Source organism: Oncorhynchus nerka, linkage group LG11, assembly GCF_034236695.1.
Source record: "Oncorhynchus nerka isolate Pitt River linkage group LG11, Oner_Uvic_2.0, whole genome shotgun sequence".
Classification (NCBI taxonomy): Eukaryota; Metazoa; Chordata; class Actinopteri; order Salmoniformes; family Salmonidae; genus Oncorhynchus; species Oncorhynchus nerka.
The window spans coordinates 56,113,400-56,140,903 of record NC_088406.1 but is presented as its reverse complement, the minus strand read 5'-3'; the positions used below and the strand labels follow the sequence as shown (position 1 = coordinate 56,140,903).

The 27,504-nt window shown below is 41.6% G+C and overlaps 1 protein-coding gene across 2 annotated transcripts in view; it reads right to left on the bottom strand.

Annotated features, from left to right (window-relative positions):
- Positions 1-24,992: 24,992 nt before the first annotated feature.
- LOC115137186 (fibroblast growth factor 12) overlaps positions 24,993-27,504 on the bottom strand; it is a 115,300-nt gene continuing 112,788 nt past the window's right edge. For both annotated transcript variants that reach the window (XM_029673330.2, XM_029673327.2), the window contains exons 4-5: positions 26,870-27,068; positions 24,993-26,102 (exon numbers count right to left, since the gene is read on the bottom strand). In XM_029673330.2, the coding sequence (XP_029529190.1) occupies positions 25,957-26,102; positions 26,870-27,068 (345 nt within the window). In that variant the 3' untranslated portion in view covers positions 24,993-25,956. The remainder of the gene's footprint in view (positions 26,103-26,869; positions 27,069-27,504) is intronic.

The following is a 27,504-nucleotide window of genomic DNA, read 5'->3' as shown; positions in this document are numbered from 1 at the left end:
AATGTTTTGGCAAAGTTTACAGGTAACTTTTGAGATATTTGCTAGTCACGTTGCGCAAGTTGGAACCGGTGTTTTTCTGGATCAAATGCGCCAAGTAAATGGACATTTTGGATATATATCGATGGAATTAATCGAACAAAAGGACCATTTGTGATGTTTATGGTACATATTGGAGTGCCAACAAAAGAAGCTTTTCAAAAGTACGGCATGAATTATATTTTTATTTCTGCGTTTTGTGTCGCGCCTGTAGGGTTGAAATATGCTTTTCTCTCTTTGTTTACGGAGGTGCTATCCTCAGATAATAGCATCGTTTGCTTTCGCCAAAAAGCCTTTTTGAAATCTGACATGTTGGCTGGATTGACAACAAGTGTAGCTTTAATCTGGTATTTTACATGTGTGATTTCATGAAAGTTAGATTTTTATAGTAATTTATTTGAATTTGGCGCTCTGCATTTTCACTGGCTTTTGTAATGATGGACTGTCGTTTGTCTTTATTTATTGAGCAGGTCTTTCCATAATATGAACTTGGTCTTTTACCAAATAGGGTAATCTTCTGTATACCACCCCTACCTTGTCACAACACAACTGATTTAACTGAAACGCATTAAGAAGGAAAGAAATTCCACAAATTAACATTTAACAAGGCACACCTGTTAATTTCAATGCATTCCAGGTGACTACCTCACTAAGCTGGTTGAGAGAATGCCAAGAGTGTGCAAAGCCATAAACAAGGCAACGGGTGGTTACTCTAAAGAAAGGGAAAGGGATACCTAGTCAGTTATCCTCTAGTGACTCCCCATCCCGCATGAGGGAGCGTAATCATCGACTGACACTAAATAGCATAACGCAACGGACATAAATATTCCTAGAAAATATTCCTATTCATGAAAATCACAAGTGAAATATATTGAGACACAGCTTAGCCTTTTGTTAATCACCCTGTCATCTCAGATTATCGAAATATGCTTTACAGCCAAAGCTAGACAAGCATTTGTGTAAGTTTATCGATAGCCTAGCATAGCATTTTGTCCAGCTAGCAGCAGGTAACTTGGTCACGGAAAACAGAAAAGCAATCAAATTAAATCGTTTACCTTTGATGAGCTTCGGATGTTTTCACTCACGAGACTCCCAGTTAGATAGCCAATGTTCCTTTTTCCCCAAAATATTATTTTTGTAGGCGAAATAGCTCCATTTGTTCTTCACGTTTGGCTGAGAAATCGCCCGGATATTGCAGTCACGAAAACGCAGAAAAATATTCCAAATTAGCTCCATAATATCGACAGAAACATGGCAAACGTTGTTTATAATCAATCTTCAAGGTGTTTTTCAAATATCTATTCGATAATATATCCACCGGGACAAATGGTTTTTCAGTAGAACGGATTGGAATAATGGCTACCTCTGTATTTTACGCGAGAACACTCTGGGAGCCATCAGGTGACCAGTTGTGCAATGTAGCCGCTTACGGGTAATTCTTCAACATAAATGCGTAAAACTACGTCACAATGCTGTAGACACCTTGGGGAATACGGAGAAAAAGTCATCTGGTTGATGGCCCATTCACTGCTCAATAGGGACGCATTGGAACGCAGCACTTTGAAAACATGAAGCACTTCCGGATTGGATTTTTCTCAGGCTTTCGCCTGCAATATCAGTTCTGTTATACTCACAGACAATATTTTTACAGTTTTGGAAACTTTAGAGTGTTTTCTATCCTAAGCTGTCAATTATATGCATATTCTAGCATCTTGTCCTGACAAAATATCTCGTTTACTACGGGGACGTTATTTTTCCAAAAATGAAAATACTGCCCCCTAGTCACAAAAGGTTCAAAACAAAACAAACATAACTTTCTCCATATTGGAAGGCATTGTTTTAGTTTTACCCTAACAAAGATACTCTATATATTTATTATCAATTTCTGTTGGATATTCACTTTCTGCTTCACACTTATTAAATGGCTATTATTTTAAGATGAACATGTAATGCGCTGAATTTATATAATACATCGGCCAATTCAGAAGAGAAGACACACACTTTGGAGGGAGCTTCCTTTTTTAAGGTAGCTTTCGAGATTGGACTCTCTTTCTGGGATCAACTTTCACTATAACTGGGCTGGCACTGTTTATCATTCCCCTATAGATGGCGTGCTCTGTCCATAATAAGTCTATCTAGCAAGTTAAACTCTAACTCATTATACATTCATACATTGTTATTTTATCAAATCTAACAACCCATTATACTATTATTTTTTCTTAATACTTTTTACACCACTTACATATGTCTACATGTGGGTTTACAATTTGTATATTATTATTTTTATTTTCCATTGTTACTTTATCAAATCTCTTGTAACCCATTAAACTCTTATTCACAAATTCCTCTTTTACACTAGTGTTCTATTCATTTAAGGGTTGAATATTTACACTATTCTATTTAACAGCATATTCTGCAATAGTACTCTCTCCATACACAGATTTCCTATATAACATTATAAATCAACTTTGGCATTTACATCCATACCACCAGCAACAATCACAGCTAGCTCGTATCATGTTCTTAAGAAAATGTCAGTGTCTGGTGGCATCAATGAACAGCCCTTCCCCATCTCATCTGTTACCCTCTCAAACTTTTCAATGGCTTCTCCTGTCAGTGCTCACTACCTGTAGATTGATTTGGTGTTGGACAGAACCCCTAGATAACGTTATAGATCGTAAAAACTCAGCTCACACAGAACTGGTTGGGGTATTCATTCAGACAAACATCTCTTTCACACCGGAGCTAGTCCCCTGACAGCTCTCATTCAGTTAGTGCTTAATAGTAAAATATATCTTATCTAAATTTCTATCCTCTTATTATCCAAATTCCAATCCTCTTATTATTCAAATTTCAATCCTCTTGTTATCTAAATTGCAATCAGCTTTAATATCCAAATTTCAAATCAGCTTAACACGTCCTTTCCACACTCACACAACTCACATGCACAGTCACTTAGTACTATTCCCAAACACTCAGTAATCTCCCTCTGTGCATCTTCAATGATTCTCTTGTCGTTACTTCCTATGCACCATGTATCTTCAGCGGTTCTGTTGACGCTTCTTGCTATACATAAATAACACCTTGTGCTCAATAGCTCCTCATGCCATTTGTAGTGGCTGCAGGCCACGTAGACACTTCTCCTATAAATGCCTACAGACACCTGTCCATTGTACCATTACTCACCCTAGCTCTATTCTTCTCAAGACAAGTGAATAGCCTTCTCATATGACTATGGGTACCTTATTGTTCAGTTTTGTTGATTTAATGATATTTTTTTTAAGTGTTTACAAATTAAATTAAATTGATTTACAAAAATTCAGTCGCTGTGTCTTTGTGGATGATGTGTCTCCTCCTGGGCAGCTCACAGTAAGGGTCTGGTTCAGGGCGGGTCCTCGTTGTCTTTTGGTCAGACAGGAATCTCCCTCACGCTTCATAAAATGTGCCACCGGTTTTCATCAATCACCCTCACTGGAATGCTCCGCAGGCAGAATCAATGTTCGTAGATGCCAAATTGACGTGGAAATTACCACCAGGGACACCTGAAGTCAATCTTAAATTAATCATTCTTTATTAACTGCAAGCTGGAGAGGTCACAGTCAAACTTAGATGCATTAAGTACCGGTCTGAAATGAGCTCTGCTGGGGCAGTCCCGTTAAATCTCTTATATACTACTTATACAGACAAGTTACATCAGCATGGTTCCTGCATGTGTCTGGTAGTCTCCCATCTTAACATAAAGAACATATTCTGGGCGTTCTGCTAGATGGTCCTAAGGAGGGGGTCATGACGTCCCCTCTCATATCTTTACCAAGCACAGGGAGGAACCAAGGATTATCTGACACGAAAGACAAGATTAACATGTTCAAGGCTGTCTCTTCACAAGATAAAATGTCCTTCACAGATGCAGTTCAAAGTGTGCAAAGTCTGAGATGCCCAGCCCTGAGAAGGAGGAGGAGGATCTAATGATTCATGTTGTCAAAGGCATTGGATAGATCTAGGAGGATGTGAACAGAGGAGAGAGTGAGCTTTGCGGGGAGCCTCCGTTACACAGAGAAGAGCAGTCTTGGTTGAGTGACCTGTCTTGAATTCTGACTGGTTAGGATCAAGAAGATCACTCTGAGAGAGATAACAAGAAAGTTGATCAGAGACAGCACACTCAAGTGTTTTTGAAAGGGATACAGGTCTACAGTTTGACATCAGATGAGTTGAGTGTTGGTTTCTTGAGAAAGGGAGCGACTCAGACAGGGGTCAGGATGAGTTAATGAGGGAAGTGATGAATGGGAGAAGGTCTCCAGAGATGGTGTGGGGAAGGGAAGATGGGACGGGGTCGAGTCTGGCAGGTTGTCGGGCGGCCAGACCCGACAACCTGGATAGAAGAGAAGTGGGAGAGAGAGAGTGAAGATTGAGATGGCGCATGACCATCTGGGTAGGGGCTGAGTGGTCAGGGTTGGAGGTAAGGGAGACAGAAAAGGAAACAAAGTAGTAATCAGAGACCCGGAGAGGGGTTGCAGTGAGATTAATAGGCGAGCAGCCTCTGGTAAAGATGAGGTCAAGCATATTTCCTGCCTTGTGAGTTGGGGGGCGATTGGGAAAGGGTGAGGTGAAAAGGGGCTAAGGAGTCGGGAGGTTGAAGTTGCCATGTACGAAGAGCGGTGAGCCATCATCAGGAAATGTGCTGATCAAGATGTCAAGCTCATTGAGGAACTCTAAGGGCACCTGGTGGGCGAAAGATGAAAATAATGTTAAGCTTGAGTGGACAGTGGCAGCAAGGAATTCAAATGAGGAGATGGACAGGTGAGAGGGGGAGAAATGATCAAATCTCCATTTATTTAGAAGGAATTAGTAGACCTGTGCCACCGCCGCGATGACCAGATGATCTTGGACTATGAGTGAAAATGTAGTCCGATGTAAAAAAGAGCAGTTGGAGTAGCAGTGTTCTCTGAGGTGATCCATGTCGCTGTCAGGTCCAAAAAGTGAAGGGACTGAAGGGGAGCATAGGCTCAGATGAACTCGACGTTCTTGACTTTTTTTATTTTACCTTTATTTAACTAGGCAAGTCAGTTAAGAATAAATTCTTATTTTCAATGACGGCCTAGGAACAGGGGCAAAACGACAGATTTGTACCTTGCCAGCTCAGGGGTTTGAACTTGCAACCTTCCGGTTACTAGCCCAATGCTCTAACCACTCGGCTACCCTGCCGCCCACTGCAGGTTGGCGGTTCCAAATGCTGCCAGAGACCCGGATATCCACATCGGTTGTGCGCGCAGGGTACACTAAATTAGAAGGGTTGCAGCCAAGGGGTGGGGAGCGTCTGAAAAGCAAACAGCTATGGAAAACACACATATAGTTGCCAAAGCTACAAAAAGAGAAAAAACTGATAATCTGAAAATAACTAGGTAAGATTTTCAAGTGAGAGAGTGGAGCCGTCCTCTCTTTCCTTCCTCAAAGAACCGTATTTGTTTCAGTGACGGTCTTAGTTTTTGAGTCATAACTGCCACTGACATGACCGCCGCTTGCAGCTGTCGCTGAGAAACCAGGGGAGACTGAAGTCCTTAAACAAATTGCTGATTGCCTAGGAGAGGTAAAACAACTACCGCTCCAATTCAGTCACTGATGACCAAAACAAGTCACAAATTGCCCTGCCCCTTAATTGTGGTTGATGTGTCAACAACTATCTTCAAATTATGAGCAGTCAGTAGTTCACACACCAAGTGGGCCACTGGGAAGATGGGTAGAACTTAAAGTAGATGGCCCTAGCTAGCAAAAAGACAGTACTAGACCACAACAAATAAAGACAAAAAAAATGATAGTTATCACTCTAGCTATAGAACGAAAAACATTGAGATGGAGCCCGAGAAGATAGTTATATACACTCAGAAAATATTTGAAACCACTCCCCCTCCAATATAGCCACTGATTCCCAAAATTGCCTTGCCCCTTAATCCTGGTTGATGTGTCAACAATTACAGTTGAAGTCGGAAGTTTACATACACTTAGGTTGGAGTCATTAAAACTCTTTTTTCAATCACTCCACAAATGTCTTGTTAACGTGATGGGGATACATGATCCCCTTTGGGATCACAACCCATCCCCCCTGAGCTGTAATGTGGCGCAGGGAACGCAATAAATAATCCTAAAAATATTTAACCTCCACAGAATCGCTTGAAAAATGGCTCAATTGAAAGATAAAGAAGTTATTTATCTACCCAGCAAGTTAGATTTCTAAAATGTTTTACGGTGAAAACATAGCACATATTTATGTCCAACCACCACTGCATACATTACCTCATTAGCATAGCCAAGTAGGAAAAAATATGCAATCAACAAATGCAGGATTAAAAGAAAAATCATTTCACTAACCTTTTGAAATCTTCATCAGATGACAGTAATATAACATGTTACACAGTACATTCATTTTTTTTCAATAATATGCAATATATATCCATAAATCTCTTTTTACAATTATGCATCGTTCAAAAAATGCTACTGCAATGTCAGGAGAAATAAAATAGCTCCGGCAGATAACGTCAGCTAACAAGGAATACACATCATAAACTTTGACTAAATATGCATGTTTTACATATGTATGGCAAGATAAACTTCTTCTAAATGCAATCGCTATGTTACAATTATTTTTAACGTTACATTTGGCGTTCACTAGGCTATAATAGGGAGTCGGCGCGCCCATTTAGCATACTGACTCCTCTATCTTGGAGTCGACAGAAACCCAAAATGAAGACATAAATATTCCCTTACCATGGCTGTTCTTCCTTCAGAAGACCTTCAGAAGACGCTCACCAAGTTAGCGTTCAGTTTTCAAGTCTGTGTCTTTCCGTTCTCAAACTAGACACTTTTCGGTCGAAATGTATGCAAATTTCAAGTGGATGCGCACCAAAACGTCGAAAGTATACATTATATTTCGAGTAAACTTGTCAAACTATGTTTATAATTAAGCCTTAACATGTTATAAAGGTCTACAGCAATTGTGAGGGCGAAAAGAGAAACACACGTTGTTCAGTCCATCCTGAGGGAAAGAGAGAGAAATTTCCCAGCTCCCATTGGTGAAACTTTTTTTTTGCGTCACCGGGACGTTTGGGCACGCTGAACGTCTCGTGAGCACGCGATTCTCACAGTTACACGCCTCATCGAAAGCAGGCTTCACGCTGAAGACGTAGAAACTGTTTCCATGGTTATAACTGCTTGGGAAGTGTGTATACAATGACGTTGAAGTGGTGGCAACTTTTTTCATTACAAGAGAGACTTTGGGAGAATGCATGCCCTGAGACTTCTGCTTTACATAGAGACAAAATTTTAACGGTTTTATAAGCTTTAGAGTGTTTCCTATTCGATAATCATTTTTATATGCATATATTAGCAACTTTTGACAAAAATTTATCATGGTTTATATGGGTGCCGAATTCCTCCAGAAGGGGCAGTATTCAGGGCTAGCCCCAACAGGTTTTAACAAACTACAGTTTTGGCAAGTCGTTTAGGACATCTACTTTGTGCATGACACAAGTAATTTTTCCAAAAATTGTTTAAAGACAGATTATTTCACTTATAATTTACTATATCACAATTCCAGTGGTTCAGAAGTTTATATACACTGTGCCTTTAAACAGCTTGGAAAATTCCAGAAAATGATGTCATGGCTTTAGAAGCTTCTGACAGGTTAATTGACATAATTTGAGTCAATTGGAGGTGTACCTGTGGATGTATTTCAAGGCCGATCTTCAAACTCTTTCCTTGACATCATGGAAAAATCTAAAGAAATCAGCCATGACCTTAGAAAATTTTTTGTAGACCTCCACAAGTCTGGTTGATTCTTCGGAGCAATTTCCAAACGCCTGAAGGTAGGTACCATGTTCATCTGTACAAACAATAGTATGCAAGTATAAACACCATGGGACCACGCAACCGTCATCAGGAAGGAGACGCATTCTGTCTCCTAGAGATGAACATACTTTGGTGTGAAAAGTGCAAATCAATCCCAGAACAACAGCAAATGACCCTGTGAAGATGCTGGAGGAAACAGGTACAAAAATATCTATATCCACAGTAAAACGAGTCCTATATCGACATAACCTGAAAGGCTGCACAGCAAGGAAGAAGCCACTGCTCCAAAACCGCCATAAAAAAAGCCAGACTACAGTTTGCAACTGCACATGGGGACAAAGATTGTACTTTTTGGAGAAATGTCCGCTGGTCTGATGAAACAAAAATAGAACTGTTTGGCCATAATGACCATGGTTATGTTTGGAGGAAAAAGGGGATGCTTGCAAGCCGAAGAACACCATCCCAACCGTGAAGCACGGGGGTGGCAGCATCATGTTGTGGGGGTGCTTTTCTGCAGGAGGGACTGGGGCACTTCACAAAATAGATGGCATCATGAGGTATGAAAATGATGTGGATATATTGAAGCAACATCTCAAGACATCAGTCAGGAAGTTAACCTCTTGCGACGAGCAATACCGTATCCGGGAGCGTAATTATAGCCTCAAGCTCATTACCAAAACGCAACGTTAACTATTCATGAAAATCGCAAATGAAATGAAATAAATATATTGGCTCACAAGCTTAGCCTTATGTTAACAACACTGTCATCTCAGATTTTCAAAATATGCTTTTCAACCATAGCTACACAAGCATTTGTGTAAGAGTATTGATAGCTAGCATAGCATTAAGCCTAGCATTCAGCAGGCAACATTTTCACAAAAACAAGAAATAAAATAATTTACCTTTGAAGAACTTCGGATGTTTTCAATGAGGAGACTCTCAGTTAGATAGCAAATGTTCAGTTTTTCCAAAAAGATTATTTGTGTAGGAGAAATTGCTCCGTTTTGTTCATCACGTTTGGCTAAGAAAAACCCCTGAAAATTCAGTCATTACAACGCCAAACTTTTTTCCAAATTAACTCCATAATATCGACAGAAACATGGCAAACGTTGTTTAGAATCAATCCTCAAGGTGTTTTTCACATATCTATTCGATGATAAATAATTTGTGGAAGTTTGGTTTCTCCTCTGAACCACATGGAAAAATGCATGCAGCTGGAGATTACGCAATAATTTCGACGGAGGACACCAAGCGGACACCTGGTAAATGTAGTCTCTTATGGTCAATCTTCCAATGATATGCCTACAAATACGTCACAATGCTGCAGACACTTGGGGAAACGACAGAAAGTGTAGGCTCATTCCTTGCGCATTCACAGCCATATAAGGAGACATTGGAACACAGCGCCTCCAAAATCTGGGGCATTTCCTGTTTGAAATTTCATCTTGGTTTCGCCTGTAGCATTAGTTCTGTGGCACGCACAGATAATATCTTTGCAGTTTTGGAAACGTCAGAGTGTTTTCTTTCCAAAGCTGTCAATTATATGCATAGTCGAGCATCTTTTCGTGACAAAATATCTTGTTTAAACGGGAACGTTTTTCATCCAAAAATGAAATACTACCCCCAGAGGTTCAAGAGGTTAAAGCTTGGTGGCAAATGGGTTTTCCAAATTGACAACGACCCCAAGCATACTTCCAAAGTTGTGGCAAACTGGCTTAAGGACAACAAAGTCAAGTTGTTGGAGTGGCCATCACAAAGCCTTGACCTCAATCCCATAGAAAATTTGTGGGCAGAACTGAAAAAGCATGTGTGAGCAAGGAGGCCTACGAACCTGACTCAGTTACACCAGCTCTGTCAGGAGGAATGGGCCAAAATTCACCCAACTTATTGTGGGAAGCTTGCGGAAGGCTACCCGAAACGTTTGACCCAAGTTAAACAATGCTTCCAAATACTAATTGAGTGTATGTAAACTTCTGACCCACTGGGAATGTGATGAAATAAATAAAAGCTGAAATAAATCATTCTGTCTACTATTATTCTGACATTTCACATTCTTAAAATAAAGTGTTGATCCTAACTGACCAAAGACAGGCAATGTTTACTTGGATTAAACGTCAGGAATTGTGCAAAACATGGTTTAAATGTATTTGGCTAAGGTGTATGTAAACTTCCGACTTCAACTGCAAATTATGAGCAGTCAGCAGTTTACACACCAAGTAGGCCACTGGGAAGACAGGCACCACAGCTAGTGCAGAGCTAGCTAACTACTTTCTACGCCCTGGACCAGAGCTAGTTGTTAGTGCAGACCAGAGCAAGACCGATGATAGTGCGGACCAGAGCTATCTAGCAACTAACTATGCCCTGGACCAAATCAAATGTATTTATATAGCCCTTCGTACATCAGCTGATATCTCAAAGTGCTGTACAGAAACCCAGCCCAAAACCCCAAACAGCAAGCAATGCAGGTGTTGAGGCACGGTGGCTAGGAAAAACTCCTTAGAAAGGCCAAAACCTAGGAAGAAACCTAGAGAGGAACCAGGCTATGAGGGGTGGCCAGTCCTCTTCTGGCTGTGCCGGGTGGAGATTATAACAGAGCATGGCCAAGATGTTCAAATGTTCATAAATGACCAGCATGGTCAAATAATAATAATCACAGTAGTTGTCGAGGGTGCAGCAAGTCAGCACCTCAGGAGTAAATGTCAGTTGGCTTTTCATAGCCGATCATTTAGAGTATCTCTACCACTCCTGCTGACTCTAGAGGGTTGAAAACAGCAGGTCTGGGACAGGTAGCTTGTCCGGTGAACAGGTCAGGATTCCATAGCCGCAGGCAGAACATTTGAAACTGGAGCAGCAGCACGGCCAGGTGGACTGGGGACAGCAAGGAGTCATCATACCAGGTAGTCCTGAGGCATGGTCCTAGAGAGAATTAGAGAGAGCATACTTAAATTAACACAGGACACCATATAAGACAGGAGAAGTACTCCAGATATAACAAACTGACCCTAGACCCCCGACACATAAACTACTGCAGCATAAATACTGGAGGCTGAGACAGGAGGGGTCAGGAGACACTGTGGCCCCATCCGATGATAACAGGAAGGATATAACCCCACCCACTTTGCCAAAGCACAGCCCCCACACCACTAGAGGGATATCTTCAACCACCAACTTACCATCTTGAGACAAGGCCGAGTATAGCCCACAAAGATCTCCTCCACGGCACAACCCAAGGGGGGGCGCCAACCCAGACAGGAAGATCACGTCAGTGACTCAACCCACTCAAGTGACGCACCCCTCCTAGGGACGGCATGAATGAGCACCAGTAAGCCAGTGACTCAGCCCTTGTAATAGGCAGAGACAGCAAGGGCGGTTCGTTGCTCCAGAGCCTTTCCGTTCACCTTCACACTCCTGGGCCAGACTACACTCAATCATATGACCCACTGACCAGAGCAAGTGTGGACCAGAGCTAGTGAGGACCAGAGCTAGCTAGCTACCTTGGACCATATCTAGTTGGTGTGGGCCAGAGCCAGGCAAGAGTTCCAGTCCTGGGCGTAGCTAGTAGCTAGTTAGCACTGGTCCGCACTAGCTCTGGTATAGCTCTGGTCCGCACTAACTGGTATCAACAATATTTTGTTTAGCCATCTAATGCCTGGCATACACGACACAACTTTCAAAATCCTTACATCACTTAGCTTCTCACATTAAACGACCGTCATTAAACGATGCGGCACAGACGAGCGATCACACACTACCAGATTATTATTACATTTACATTTACATTTAAGTCATTTAGCAGACGCTCTTATCCAGAGCGACTTACAAATTGGTGCGTTCACCTTAAGACATCCAGTGGAACAGCCACTTTACAATAGTGCATCTAAATCTTTTAAGGGGGGTGAGAAGGATTACTTTATCCTATCCTAGGTATTCCTGAAAGAGGTGGGGTTTCAGGTGTCTCCGGAAGGTGGTGATTGACTCCGCTGTCCTGGCGTCGTGAGGGAGTTTGTTCCACCATTGGGGGGCCAGAGCAGCGAACAGTTTTGACTGGGCTGAGCGGGAACTGTACTTCCTCAGTGGTAGGGAGGCGAGCAGGCCAGAGGTGGATGAACGCAGTGCCCTTGTTTGGGTGTAGGGCCTGATCAGAGCCTGGAGGTACTGAGGTGCCGTTCCCCTCACAGCTCCGTAGGCAAGCACCATGGTCTTGTAGCGGATGCGAGCTTCAACTGGAAGCCAGTGGAGAGAGCGGAGGAGCGGGGTGACGTGAGAGAACTTGGGAAGGTTGAACACCAGACGGGCTGCGGCGTTCTGGATGAGTTGTAGGGGTTTAATGGCACAGGCAGGGAGCCCAGCCAACAGCGAGTTGCAGTAATCCAGACGGGAGATGACAAGTGCCTGGATTAGGACCTGCGCCGCTTCCTGTGTGAGGCAGGGTCGTACTCTGCGGATGTTGTAGAGCATGAACCTACAAGAACGGGCCACCGCCTTGATGTTAGTTGAGAACGACAGGGTGTTGTCCAGGATCACGCCAAGGTTCTTAGCGCTCTGGGAGGAGGACACAATGGAGTTGTCAACCGTGATGGCGAGATCATGGAATGGGCAGTCCTTCCCCGGGAGGAAGAGCAGCTCCGTCTTGCCGAGGTTCAGCTTGAGGTGGTGATCCGTCATCCACACTGATATGTCTGCCAGACATGCAGAGATGCGATTCGCCACCTGGTCATCAGAAGGGGGAAAGGAGAAGATTAATTGTGTGTCGTCTGCATAGCAATGATAGGAGAGACCATGTGAGGTTATGACAGAGCCAAGTGACTTGGTGTATAGCGAGAATAGGAGAGGGCCTAGAACAGAGCCCTGGGCGACGCCAGTGGTGAGAGCGCGTGGTGAGGACACAGATTCTCGCCACGCCACCTGGTAGGAGCGACCTGTCAGGTAGGACGCAATCCAAGCGTGGGCCGCGCCGGAGATGCCCAACTCGGAGAGGGTGGAGAGGAGGATCTGATGGTTCACAGTATCGACGGCAGCCGATAGGTCTAGAAGGATGAGAGCAGAGGAGAGAGAGTTAGCTTTAGCAGTGCGGAGGGCCTCCGTGATACAGAGAAGAGCAGTCTCAGTTGAATGACTAGTCTTGAAACCTGACTGATTTGGATCAAGAAGGTCATTCTGAGAGAGATAGCGGGAGAGCTGGCCAAGGACGGCACGTTCAAGAGTTTTGGAGAGAAAAGAAAGAAGGGATACTGGTCTGTAGTTGTTGACATCGGAGGGATCGAGTGTAGGTTTTTTCAGAAGAGGTGCAACTCTCGCTCTCTTGAAGACAGAAGGGACGTAGCCAGCGGTCAGGGATGAGTTGATGAGCGAGGTGAGGTAAGGGAGAAGGTCTCCGGAAATGGTCTGGAGAAGAGAGGAGGGAATAGGGTCAAGCGGGCAGGTTGTTATTCACTTGGTCGCGAGGATTCTCATTGGCTATTGGCAGTGGTGTAAAGTAATTAAGGAAAAATACTTTAAAGTACAACTTAAGTCGTTTTTGAGGGTATCTGTACTTTACTTTACTATTTACATTTCTGACAACTTTTACTTTTACTTCACTACATTCCTAAAGAAAATAATGTACTTTTTACTCCATACATTTTCCCTGGCACTCAAAAGTACTCGTTATATTTTGACAGAAAAAATGGTCCAATTCTCCCACTTATCAAGAAAACATCCCTACTGCCTCTGATCTGGCGGACTCACTAAATACAAATGCTTCGTTTGTAAATTAATGTCTGAGTGTTGGAGGGTTTTAAAAACACAAGAAAAGGTGCTGTCTGGTTTGCATAATAAAAGGAATTGGAAATTATGAATACTTTTACTTTTGATACCTAAGTATATTTTTGCAATTCCATTTACTTTTTATACGTATGTATATTTAAAACCAAATACGTTAAGACTCTTACTCAAGTAGTATTTTAATGGGTGACTCACTTTTACTTGAGTCATTTTATATTAAGGTATCTGTACTTTTACTCAAGTATGACATTTGAATACTTTTCCCACCTCTGGCTATTGCTAATCACCATTCTCAAAATGACACTAGAAGGGCATTGCAGATTTTGTGCCGATAAAATCAAAATCAAATATATTTTGGGACAATGGGATGGCTCAAAGACGGGATAGGTAGCCCTCAGATTGCGTCACTGACCCGCTGAAATTGAATGAGCGTCAGTGATGGCCGCACCCTGAGTAGTCAATGACATGGGGATTTTGTCTCCGATCTCAAAAACGTTCCTGGGACAACTTAATCAGGTCCCAAATCATGTAGTGTATGCCCGGCTTTAGTTGAGCCAGTCTGAACATGGTTTGGTGTTTTTGCAGCTTTAACGATTCAAGAGCAGTGGCGATGCAAACACTTCCCATTGAAGCATATGGAGCTTTTATACAAATTTAAAATGGTAATAATTTGAATGGCATTTCTATCTTAAATGGTTGAAGACTAGTAGTGACCAAACATTTTTCACCCAAGTTTTTGGCCCCTGAAATGCAATAGGATTTATAACAAATATGGTTGTAGTGTGAATAGTATAAGTAGTATCAAAACTTTTTTCCAAGCATCAGTACCAGTGCTAGTCTGGTGTTGGTAGCTTTAACGGTTCAACAGCAGTGGCGAATCCAAATACTTCCCTTTCAAGTCTTTGGAGCGTGTATGAACATTTGAAACGGTTATAGTTAAAAAAGTATAAATGGTATCAAAAAGCTGTATACCAGCAACCTATTCCAGACCGGTCTGCACATTTTTAAGTTCGAATGGCTTTAACGGTTGAAGACCAAAATGTTGGCCATTGAAATGATTTGGGATTCATGCACATTTGGTTGTAGTGTGAAAAGTTTTAGTAGTATCAAATGTATTTTTTTTTTCTCCAAAATTATATTTTTGGTACCTTGTTTACTTGCTGGTGATCTAGCTCTCATTGACCACCATTGAAAACGCTGCTAACGCTATCTAGGTAGCCAGTTAACCTCTTAAGTCGACCCTCTACTTTTTTGAACATTCTGTTAAAAAACGCGCAACATTTCAGCGCCCTGCTACTCATGCCAGGAATATAGTATATGCATTTGCTTAGTCTGTGTGGATAGAAAACACTCAGACGTTTATAAAACTGGTTAAATCACTGCTGTGGCTTTACCAGAACGGCATTTACATCGAAAAGCACAGGAAAAACTGATCACTGAAAATGGGAAAATATATCCATGCGCTACTTGAACCCATTGATAAAGGTGAACCACAATTAATTGACTGAGGTTGCAGTACCTACAGCTTCCACACGGTGTCTAGAGTCTTGTCATTTCCCTTCGAGTTTTTTGTTGGTCAAACACATGCAGGGCACCGTATCTCCTCAGGTCTAGGACCGGATATTTTCGTTGAGTTTCTAGCCGGACATTTTTCCAGACGGACAGCTAATGATCTTTACATCGCCTCCTGATGAATTTTATCGCTTATTAACGTTTACTAATACCTAAAGTTGCATTACAAACGTATTTCGAAGTGTTTTGTGAAAGTTTATCGTCGACTTTTTGAATTTTAAAAAATGACGTTACGTTTTGAAACAATGTTTTTTTTGTTTATCACACAGTCTACATATAACGATATCTAGGCTTTATATGGACCGATTTAATCGAAATAAAGACCCAAATAGTGTTTATGGGACATCTAGGAGTGCCAACAAAGAAGATGGTGAAAGGTAATGAATGTTTTCTATTTTATTGTGCGGTTTGTGTAACGCCGAAATGCTAATTATTTTGTTTACGTCCCCTGTGGGTCTTTTGGGGTGTTACATGCTATCAGATAATAGCTTCTCATGCTTTCGCCGAAAAGCATTTAAAAAATCTGACTTGTTGCCTGGATTCACAACGAGTGTAGCTTTAATTCGATACCCTGCATGTGTATTTTAATGAACTTTTGAGTTTTAACTAATACTATTAGCATTTAGCGTAGCACATTTGCATTTCCAGAGCTCTAGTTGGGACGCAAGCGTCCCGAGTAGAAGCAAGAGGTTAATATAACTTGTTTTCTCCAAATGTATGTTAGCTAGCTAACTTAGCTATATCATGAATATAACTCTCATCTGCTGTCGGCCCCAGGATACGATTTGAGAGTGAACGAAGTTAGCTCCGAAAGTGGTTGCCTTGACTGTATGCCGACAGTGCATTAGCCATCCAGTGTCCACAGTACAAACTTCATTTAGCAGGTTGTAATGGCAGTCTACAACAACATACCTGAAAGTCTCCTGATTACCAAGAGGTAGTCTATGTTTACTTTCATTGTGTATTAAAAACACTGTTTGAGATCATTGTGAGAGGTTTTCTCCATTGGTTTGAAGGGGGGAATTGGACTTCTTGGAAAACTTTGACCTGAATAGTAACAAGAGGAGGTCTTGACAATGGGTCAATTGGGACTCCATTGGAACGTTACCTAACGTTTTAGGAACATTCACTGTTTGCTGTGACATTAGCAACACATGGAGTGTGTGAAGAAATTAGTGTTATCACTTTTAACAGCGCTGCGAAACTTAGCGTTTTTTTAGTTAGTGTCCATCTTCTTTATAATTGTCTTATAAATAACTGCTCAGAGTTATAATAGAGTCGGAGAGTGTTCTTTTTTCCTGAAAAACTTTTTGGTGGAGAAAGCCTTGTCAACTGTAAACTCTTGTCGTTTTGACGTGGAGTCTTGTTTTATCTGTCACACAGCATGAAGAAGAGCTGTATTTGTATTGGCCTTCATACATCTTTCATAACCATCTCCTGCCATTAAGACAGCAAGATATTGGAGACACAGGGCCCTAAAGTGAATCTTTGAAGAAGAGTTTATTTATACCTACTTCCAGCCTGTACTGTTTCAGAGTGGTTGTGCTCTGCGCTTTAAGGAGGTCTGGGAGAATGTGAAACATTTTGTGTTAACATAGCAGAAGGAGAGAGTAATAGCAGAAGGAGAGAGTATGAGCGAGTATCTACAGTGTAGCATAGATGTTTGTGAGTGAGTGCCCGTGTGTATGCATGCATATGTGTATGTGCCTGTGTGTGTGTGTGTGCGTGTGTGTGTGTGACTCTAGGAAAGTGAGCAGGTGCACATGACAAGATCGGCAATCCATCATAGATTATGTGATTTGCACAACAGTCCTCTATCTCAGTGTGTACCTTGTATGATATGATGGATAGATTATATGCAATGAAAATGATGTTAAAGAGCAGGTTGTGTTGTTATTGTGTTACCTATTTGAACACTAGGTAGTAACAACATGTAGATGATGATGGTGAATAATGTTTTTATCTGAAGACTATTAAAACAACACTGGGTGGAAGAGATGTTGAGTGGTCAATATACACTGAGTGTGGAAAACATTAGGAACACCTGCTCTTTCCATGACATAGACTGACCAGGTGAATCCTGGTTAAAAGTTATGATCCCAGGCCTCCCGGGTGGCGCAGTGGTTAAGGGCGCTGTACTATGAGACTCTGGGTTCGCGCCCAGGCTCTGTCGTAACCGGCCACGACCGGGTGGTCCGTGGGAAGACACACAATTGGCCTAGCGTTGTCCGGGTTAGGGAGAGCTTGACCGCTAGGGATGTCCTTGTCTCATTGCGCACCAGTGACTCCTGTGGCGGGCCGGGTGCAGTGAGCGCTAACCAAGGTTGCCAGGTGCATGGTGTTTCCTCCAACACATTAGTGCGGCTGGCTTCAGGGTTGGATGCGTGCTGTGTTAAGAATGAGTGTGACTTGGTTGGGTTGTGTATTGGAGGACGCATGACTTTCAACCTTTGACTCTCCCGAGCCCGTACGGGAGTTGTAGCGATGAGACAAGATAGTAGCTACTAAAACATTTGGATACCACGAAATTGGGGAGAAAAAGGGGTAAAATAAACTATTACAAAAAAATAAAAATAATGATTCCTTACTGATGTCACTTAAATCCACTTCAATCAGTGTAGATGAATGGGAGAAGACAGGTTAAAGAAGGATTTTAAAGCCTTGAGACAATTGAGACATGGATTGTGTGTGTGTGCCATTCAGAGGGTGAATGGACAAAATTGAGGCTGTTCTGAGGGGACAAAGGGGGAGCAACTCAATATTAGGAAGGTGTTCCTAATGTTTTGTACACTCAATGTACGACTAGTATTGTAGTTCTTTCCATTTCCTCTATGAACTAATTGCAAACAAATAGTACAGAAGCTCCACCATCCGTCCCAATCCTTGCATTATCTCACTCTTTCTTAAAACCCCTAAAAGTCGAATCCTTTGGGAATTGCTTTAAGATGGTCATATCATGGACCATGTATCTATTTGATTTGGAATTTGCCTAAATAATGAGTTGCATGGACTTGCATCCTGTTTGTAACTAGGGAGTTTTTCCTAGCCACCGTGCTTCTACACCTGCATTGCTTGCTGTTTGGGGTTTTAGGCTGGGTTTCTGTACAGCACTTTGAGATATCAGCTGATGTACGAAGGGCTATATAAATACATTTGATTTGATTTGATTTGATCAACAACCAATTTGACAGAGCTTGAAGAATTTTGAAAAGAATAATAGGGCAAATGTTGCACAATCCAGGTGTGGAAAGCTCTTAAATACTTACTTAGAAAGACTCACAGCTGTAATCACTGTCAAAGGTGCTTCTACAAAGTACTGACTCAGGGGTGTGAATACTTATGTAAATACAATATTTTTCTATTTAATTTTCAATACATTTGCAAAACATGTTTTCGCTTTGTCATTATTGTGTGTAGATGGGTGAGAAAAAACAAAACAATTTCATCCATTTTGAATTCAGGCTGTAACACAACAAAATGTGGAATAATAATAATACTTTCTGAAGGCACTGTACCTCCGTACTTCCATTCAATTGTATGGGTTACCTTCAGATGAGTCCCGTGACACTTGTTGGTGTCGAATCTCACCTTTCCATAGAGTGGTCATATTAACACTACAGACATTTTCATGAGAAGAGCGATTTTCGGGTTGTCTCATGGTCTAACAAACAGCCTTGTAGTTCTTCCACTTTCCACTTCAGATTCGGAAGGCTGACATAGGCGGATGCAGTGAATTGAGACGAAGCCCGTGCAAAAAACAGATATCTCCTAGCTTAAACCGACGGATTTTGATGGGGATTTTTTTTGCACAGGTGTGTCAATAAACGAATAAAAAAATGAATTGTCCAAAAACAGTCCTGTCCTCGCCTCCTACGGCTCTGGTCAATGTAGTGCACTATATAGGGAATAGGGTTCTAACTGGGACACATCCAGAGCTTCAGTCTATATCACACTTCCTGTCTTCAACCCAAGTAGTGTTGACCAATAGATTATGCTTAAAGCTGCAATCTGCAGTAGAAATAGGGATGGGGCTGGAGAAATGTACCACTCTCAAATTTATTGACAGAGCTATGGATACAAGGACTGACCATCCATGATAACCATAAACGGTACAGTATTCGTTTACATTTACTTTGTTTACAAACATTGGAGTAAAACAAGTTCATAATTTGGAATCAATGGGTACATATCAAGTCCAAAAATGGATGCAGCAAGAGCTGATTGGCCCTGTAAACAGGATTATTCCATTTCATTGGTAGACAGATCATTCAATTTGCCTTTAAGAGAGGCATATATATAAATATATATATATACAGTGGGGCAAAAAAGTATTTAGTCAGCCACCAATTGTGCAAGTTCTCCCACTTAAAAAGATGAGACAGGCCTGTAATTTTCATCATAGGTACACTTCAACTATGATAGACAAAATGAGAAAGAAAATCCATAAAATCACATTGTAGCATTTTTAATTAATTTATTTGCAAATTATGGTGGAAAATAAGTATTTGGTCAATAACAAAAGTTTATCTCAATACTTTGTTATATACCCTTTGTTGGCAATGACAGAGGTCAAACGTTTTCACACACTGTTGCTGGTATTTTGGCCCATTCCTCCATGCAGATCTCCTCTAAAGCAGTGATGTTTTGGGGCTGTTGCTGGGCAACACAGACTTTCAACTCCCGCCAAAGATTTTATATGGGGTTGAGATCTGGAGACTGGCTAGGCCAGTCCAGGACCTTGAAATGCTTCTTACGAAGCCACTCCTTCGTTGCCCGGGCGGTGTGTTTGGGATCATTGTCATGCTGAAAGACCCAGCCATGTTTCATCTTCAATGCCCTTGCTGATGGAAGGAGGTTTTCACTCAAAATCTCACGATACATGGCCCCATTCATTCTTTCCTTTACACGGATCAGTCGTCCTGGTCCCTTTGTAGAAAAACAGCCCCAAAGCATGATGTTTCCACCCCCATGCTTCACAGTAGGTATGGTGTTATTTGGATGCAACTCAGCATTCTTTGTCCTCCAAACACGACAAGTTGAGTTTAGTTCTATTTTGGTTTCATCTGACCATATTACATTCTCCCAATCTTCTTCTGGATCATCCAAATGCTCTCTAGCAAACTTCAGATGGGTCTGGACACTGGACATGTACTGGCTTAAGCAGGGGGACATGTCTGGCACTGCAGGATTTGAGTCCCTGGCGGTGTAGTGTGTTACTGGTGGTAGGCTTTGTTACTTTGGTCCCTGCTCTCTGCAGGTCATTCAGTAGGTCCCTCCGTGTGGTTCCGGGATTTTTGCTCACCATTCTTGTGATCATTTTGGCCCCACAGGGTGAGATCTTGCGTGGAGCCCCAGATCGAGGGAGATTATCAGTGGTCTTGTATGTCTTCCATTTCCTAATAATTGCTCCCATAGTTGATTTCTTCACACCGAGCTGCTTACCTATTGCATATTCAGTCTTCCCAGCCTGGTGCAGGTCTACAATTTTGTTTCTGGTGTCCTTTGACAGCTCTTTGGTCTTGGCCATAGTGGAGTTTGGAGTGTGACTGTTTGAGGTTGTGGACAGGTGTCTTTTATACTGATAAGTTTAAACAGGTGCCATTAATACAGGTAACGAGTGGAGGACAGCCTCTTAAAGAAGAAGTTACAGGTCAGTGAGAGCCAGAAATCTTGCTTGTTTGTAGGTGACCAAATACTTCCACCATAATTTGCAAATAAATTCATTAAAAATTATTTCTGGATTTTTTTGTCTCATTTTGTTTGTCATAGTTGAAGTGTACCTATGGCAAAAATTTACAGGCCTCTCTCATCTTTTTAAGTGGGAGAACTTGCACAATTGGTGGCTGACTAAATACTTTTTTTGCCCCACTGTATGTATATGTATATATATATAAATATTCTCTAAATCAGTCGTCCTGCGGCTCTACAAAGCAATAGGCCTGGGACATTTTACAAACTTTGGAGTGTAATATTAAATAAGCTACACAGAATTTTTTCCTCTTGGTGTGTTCTCGAGTCCCCTAATATTGTAGTGTCTCAAATTGGAGCCCCTGAAGTGACTCTAATCAACTGTATGCAAGGATATCCTTTGTGTTGTCTTGCCAACACCCTCGTCACACTTTCGGGTAGCAAAAGTTTTCACAGGTCTGTAGTTCTGATATCTGATTGGAGGTTAACTTTACAGCAATGCTATTGGTAAACATCTCAGATTTGGAATCCAATCAACTCAGATGTTATTAAGAGTCTTATATTCATTTCCTCTTTTTTGTTCCTAACCTGCACTGGTGAGATACCTACACTATCTCTCTCCCTCTCTGAGCTATTGGCCATGGCTTATTTGACTCTCTCTCTCCCTCTCTGATCATGCTTAGAATAAGGTTTTTTAATTGCAACTCAATCTTTGTGCCTTTGACATAGACAATCCTCATGACCATTCCTTGATCTTAGTCAGCTAAACACATAATACTTGATTGCACATGATTAACTATAGCCTCTGGCCTATTGCTGTATTGTCTTTATGGAGTCAGATAATTAATTTAATGGGCTGATTGCTTAGTCTTCTTACAAGTCGCATGTGGGGAGTATACAGTAACTTCAGAAAGTCTTTCAGACCCCTTAACTTTTTCCACATTTTGTTACATTACAGCCTTATTTTTAAATGTACATAAGTATTCAGACCCTTTTTACTTTAGTTCTTTCTTGAAGCATCTTTGGCAGCGTTACAGCATAGAGTCTTTTTGGGTATGATGCTACAAGCTTGGCACACCTGTGTTTCGGGAGTTTCTCCCATTCTTCTCTGTAGATCCTCTCAAACTATGTCAGGTTGGATGGGGAGCGTTGCTGCACAGCTTTTTTCAGGTCTCTCCAGAGATGTTAGATTGGGTTCAAGTCCAGGCTCTGGCTGGGCAACTCAAGGACATTCAGAGACATGTCCTATAGTCACTCCTGCGTTGCCTTGGCTGTGTGCTTAGTGTTGTTGTCCTGTTGGAAGGTGGACCTTCGCTCTGAGGTCCTGAGCGCTTTGGAACAGGTTTTCATCATGGATCTCTCTGTACTTTGCTCCGTTACTCTTTTCCTCTATCCTGACTAGTCTCCCAGTCCCTGCCACTGAAAAACATTCCCACAACATGATGAGGCCACCACCGTGCTTCACCGTAGGGATGGTGCCAGGTTTCCTCCAGGCGTGATGCTTGGTAATCACGCCAAAGATTTCAATTTTGGTTTCATCAGACCAGAGAATCTTGTTTCTCATGGTGTGAGAGTCTTTAGGTGCCTTTTGGCAAACTCCAAGAGGGCTGTCATGTGCCTTTTACTGAGGAGTGGCTTCCGCCTGGCCACTCTACTGTTACGGCCCGAGTACTGCAGAGATGGTTGTCCTTCGGAAGGTTGCCCCATCTCCACAGAGGAACTCTATAGCTCTGTCAGAGTGACCATCAGGTTCTTGGTCACCTTCCTGACCAAGGCCCTTCTCCTCCGATTGCTCAGTTTGGCTGAGCGGCCAGCTCCAGGAAGAGTCTTGGTGGTTTTTCCATTTAAGAATGACGGGGGCCACTGTGTTCTTGGGGACCTTCAAAGCTGCAGAAATTTTTTGGTACCCTTCCCCAGATTTGTGCCTCGATACAATCCTGTTTCGTAGCTCTGAGGACAATTCCTTCGACCTTGTGGCTTGGTTTTTGCTCTGACATGCACTGTCATCTGTGGGACCTTATATAGAAAGGTGTGTGCCTTTCCAAATCATGTCCAATCAATTGAATTTACCACAGGTGGACTCAAATCAAATTGTAGAAACATCTCAAGGATGATCAATGGAAACAGGATGCACAGGAGCTCAATTTCGAGTCTCATAGCAAATGGTCTGATTATTTATGTAAATTAGCATGTTTTTTTTATTTTTATACATTTGCAAAAATGTATAAAACCTGTTTTCGCTTTGTCATTATTGTGTCTAGGTTGTATTTATTTAATACATTTTAGAATAAGGCTGTAATGTAACAAAATGTGGAAAAGGTCAAGGGGGTCTGAATACTTTATGAAGGCACTGTATAATATGCATATATATCAAATATTACTTCACTACAATATTGTCTAGAAAATTACCCAATTACCTTGTTTGCCTAAAACGAATGACTTGTAGTAGAGTAGTTTCATGATAGGAAATTGATTAATATTACATTATATTCATGAATCAACATTCAAGACATTTTACATAAACATTTAGCAATTAAACTTCCATAGTGTATATTTAGCAAATTCAGTGGGTGTGTCAGATCAAAGGCATTCAATAGTCAAAGACTCCTGTTTAAACTACAGGAACAATAAATTGCCAAAGAGACTGAGGTTTGGTATCATTATTTTTTATTGTTCAGTTATATTTTTCATCCTGCTGTTTATTTGCAATGTTTTTCTATTATATTATGCATATGAAGGTGTTTCAATAAAGGTGCAAACATTAGCAAACACATAGAAAGACCATTTACCGTAAATATGGCATTAATCGCACCCTTCCGTTATACCCTTCATGATCAGGTTGAGATCGACAAAGGGCCTACCTCCTTGATGAGATATCCAAACACACCGGTACACATTTAGGCAGGGCTCTTTTTGCCCCCATACCATTCATTGCCTGTATGCCATGGACCTGACCTCATATCAATGACCCAACTCTCCAACACAACTAGTCCTAGTGCTGGTGTCATTTTCCCCAATGGAAGACTTCTCAGAGGAGTGATTGGATAATTTCTCTCCTTAGTGGAGTAGTAGTACACCAATTAAATGCAAAATCACCAATTTACACAAAGAAAATTCAGGGGGGAACCCGTTTTCAGGCCAGGTCTCCTTCAGCACAGCAGCCAATCAGAGACGACCTCATAGACCTCATGACTCCTTGATAGGCTAATTTAAACATATCTAAAAACTCCTCCAGTGTTGGTTGACCGAGTCATGATGAGTTTAACTGTGATAAGTAAAGAGATAATAAGACAATAGGATATAGGGCAGTGCGTATAGATATTCCCAGCAGTGGATCCAGAGTCTACAATGAATCAGGGCAGTGTATAACAGATTCCCAGTAGTGCAACTTATCACACAGGAATGCTGAGGTTTATACAATGACACATTGTATGATTTGGATGGTTGATAAAGCAGTATGTGCTTTTAGCACAACTCACAAAAATCTAGATTGCTATTAAAAGTGGAGGTCCCACTGAAATATGAAGGACTTCCTGGATGATGTCTGAAGGTATACCTGGGTGTGGAACTCAGGTTTTGATGACAGCAGTAAGTATCATGACATATGACATCAGGGTTTGACCTTTGACTGCTCTCGTTAGCCCTAGCTGTCCCCTCATTCAGGATCCTTCAAGTGTGTCCATCACATCTCTCACATTCAAATCATTGTCTGGGTCTTTCGATCAAATGCTTTTTAGTGTAGCAAACTATTTTTAAAAAGCAGCACACCAATAACAATACTTCCTTTTCAGAATTTCAAACTGTACATAATGTTTCTTGGCTTAAAAACATCTGTGTACCCCTTCACTACTGTACTATGTGCAGTATCAGAACTCTCACAGACAATTCTGGACCAGCATGACCGCACCCCAGACATCTTGACCATGGCATGTGACTGCTCTGTGAGTGGCTGCACTATCAGCTCTAGTGGCTAACAATAATACTAAAGTGTACCATGTGACCAACCTAATGTTGGAAAGGTAGCTAACTCCATCAAGCCCAACAGTGTGGAGTACCGTGACCCCACCCCACCCCAGTGATACCCCTTGCCCGCCCCCTTCCCCATGAGGGCATCATAGCAAATCAGAGAGCAGGATTCGTGATACACGCCTATTCCCCTCTGACGGCAGTGTCTGCAGAAGAACCTCCCCATGCCAAACCCCTGCCTTTACCCCATCCCCAACCCAAAAGGAAAATTATAGTAATGATAGGAGGAAGAGGGGAAAGAGCCTTAGGCCTAGATTCAATCAGATCAAGCGTTAACTGGCTATAGCCGACAACCGCACAGCTGATGTTTTGGCCGTGTCGAAGGTGTAACTGGGTTGGAGCTGTCAAATCGGTGAGCAGCTGTTCTTGATCATTGTCACGAAGCCACACCCAAGTTCAGAATGAGAAAGTGTAGGCTATACAGAAATAATGACGCTCAAATTTAAAACAAAATTATGAGGATCAGCCTAATCGAGGTGTAAATGACATCTCACATTCCAGTGTTCGAACATTTCTCTTAAACGGCAATGTCTGTTTTAGGTATAATGCCAGGAGCCTCTTGTCGATTTGACAGCTCTAACGCAGTTCCACCTCCGACACCGCCGAAACAACTGCTATGCGGATGTCGACTAAAGCTGATCTGTTTGAATAAAGCCCTAAATCAATTACAATACCATGCTAATTCATGATTCTAACAACACAAGTAGTACGTGAAAGTGCTGTTGCATTCATAAAATCAACGTGTGTGAACTACCATGGTTTAAAGCTTTGAAACATTGACATTGTCATGATGAGGAGGACGAACTCCCTGGTGCCACACACTCATATCAGGCTTTTGCATAAAATGTCAATTCAATGTCCTGATTTAAAAATATTTTCTCCCTTTTTTCTAAAATATTTCACAGGCAAGAATTTCGTAATTGTATGTTTTTTTCTTCTATTTTTGTTGTTGTTGTTGTTTGTTGTTGTTGTTTATGGTCGTTGTTGTTGTCGTTGAACAAGGTGTAAGAAATACGTGGGGCGATGTGCAGGCTATGAGCCACCATCCTGCTCTGTGGAGTTCTGCCCCACCCCTTTTTCTCCTCCGTTCAGGAGAGTGGGAGCCTCAGTCCCTGAGTTTTTTCGTGAGCGTCCCTTCTCCTCGATGTCATGCAGCGATGGCTCTTTGTACATGCAAACTGAAGAAAGGGCGGGGGAGGGGGGAAAGTTAGAAGCAGGAGGGGAAGAAGGGAGGGGAGAGAGACGACAATGAGAGAGAGAGAGAGTAGGGGAGATAAAGGAGGTAAGAGAGACAAAAAACAGAGGAGATGAATTGACAGATTCAGCATTAGTTTAGAGTTAGTTTAGTTCAAACACACACAACATTTGAACCTCCAGCAGGGTTGGGGTCAATTTGAATTGCGTCAGTCAACTCAAAAAATAAACTGAAATTCCAATTAGATAATTGAATTTAAAAAATCAATTTTCAATGTTTTCTCAATAAACTGAAAATAATAACCTATTTATTTAAACCATTTAAAATTCAGATCACTTCCTGAATTGCATGACTTCAAATAAAATTGACACTAACCCTGCTTCCCAGTATCGAGGAAGTAATTTAGCTTCTCAAACTTGAATGGATTATCTGGGTACCTGTATCTGAGGACTCAAATCTATCAAAGGCACATTGAGGTCTTCTCAAACAAACAGAATTCTTGTAATCTGGCAATCTGACATTACACCAAACAGAATGTCGTTATAATGTCCCATGACAATTTTGACCTGCTGGGTCATTTATAAACAGATACAAAGATGCTTCATTAACATAGCTATGGCTTGTAAAAGTGTGTTATGACTCCTATTAAATACACTTTAAATAAACCTTGACTTTGATTATGGCAGGTGTTGCATTTGAATCCAGCCCTGAGTGTGGCTGGCTGGCAGCCAGACGGTGTTTCGGCCTCACCTTCGATGGGTCTGGGCACAAAGTGTGAGGAGGGCTTGGTCTTCTTCACCCGGTTGCCCTTCATGACAACGCCGTCCTTGTTGAGGCCCAGGTACCAGGCCCTGCCAGACTCGTGCTGCCGGAACAGCGTCGATGAGTAGATGACATAGTAGTTCTCAAAAACAGACTCCTTGAATTTTGCCTCTACTGTGAACAAGTCCTGAGGAACAAAGAGAGGAAGACAACGCTTGAGATCAGATAGTACAGTGTTCAAAGATCTAGCCCACCAGTTTAAAATACATCGAACATCAATGGAATTCTTAGTTGAAAAGGCAAAAAGTTGTCAACGAACACAGGTTTTGTTTATTTCAAGTAGAATTCACGTTTGTTGACAACTAAAATAAATATTAACCTAAAATGGACATTGATTTTATGTTGCAGTGCATTTGGAAAGTATTCAGACCCCTTGTTCTTTTCCACATTTTGTCTCGTTATACCCTTATTCTAAAATAAACATGTTTCCTCATCAAGCTACACACAGTACCCCATAATGGCAAAGTGAAAACAGGTTTTTAGAAATTTTAGCAAATGTATTAAAAATGAAAACAAAAATACCTTATTTACATAAGTATTCAGACCCTTTGCTATGAGACTTG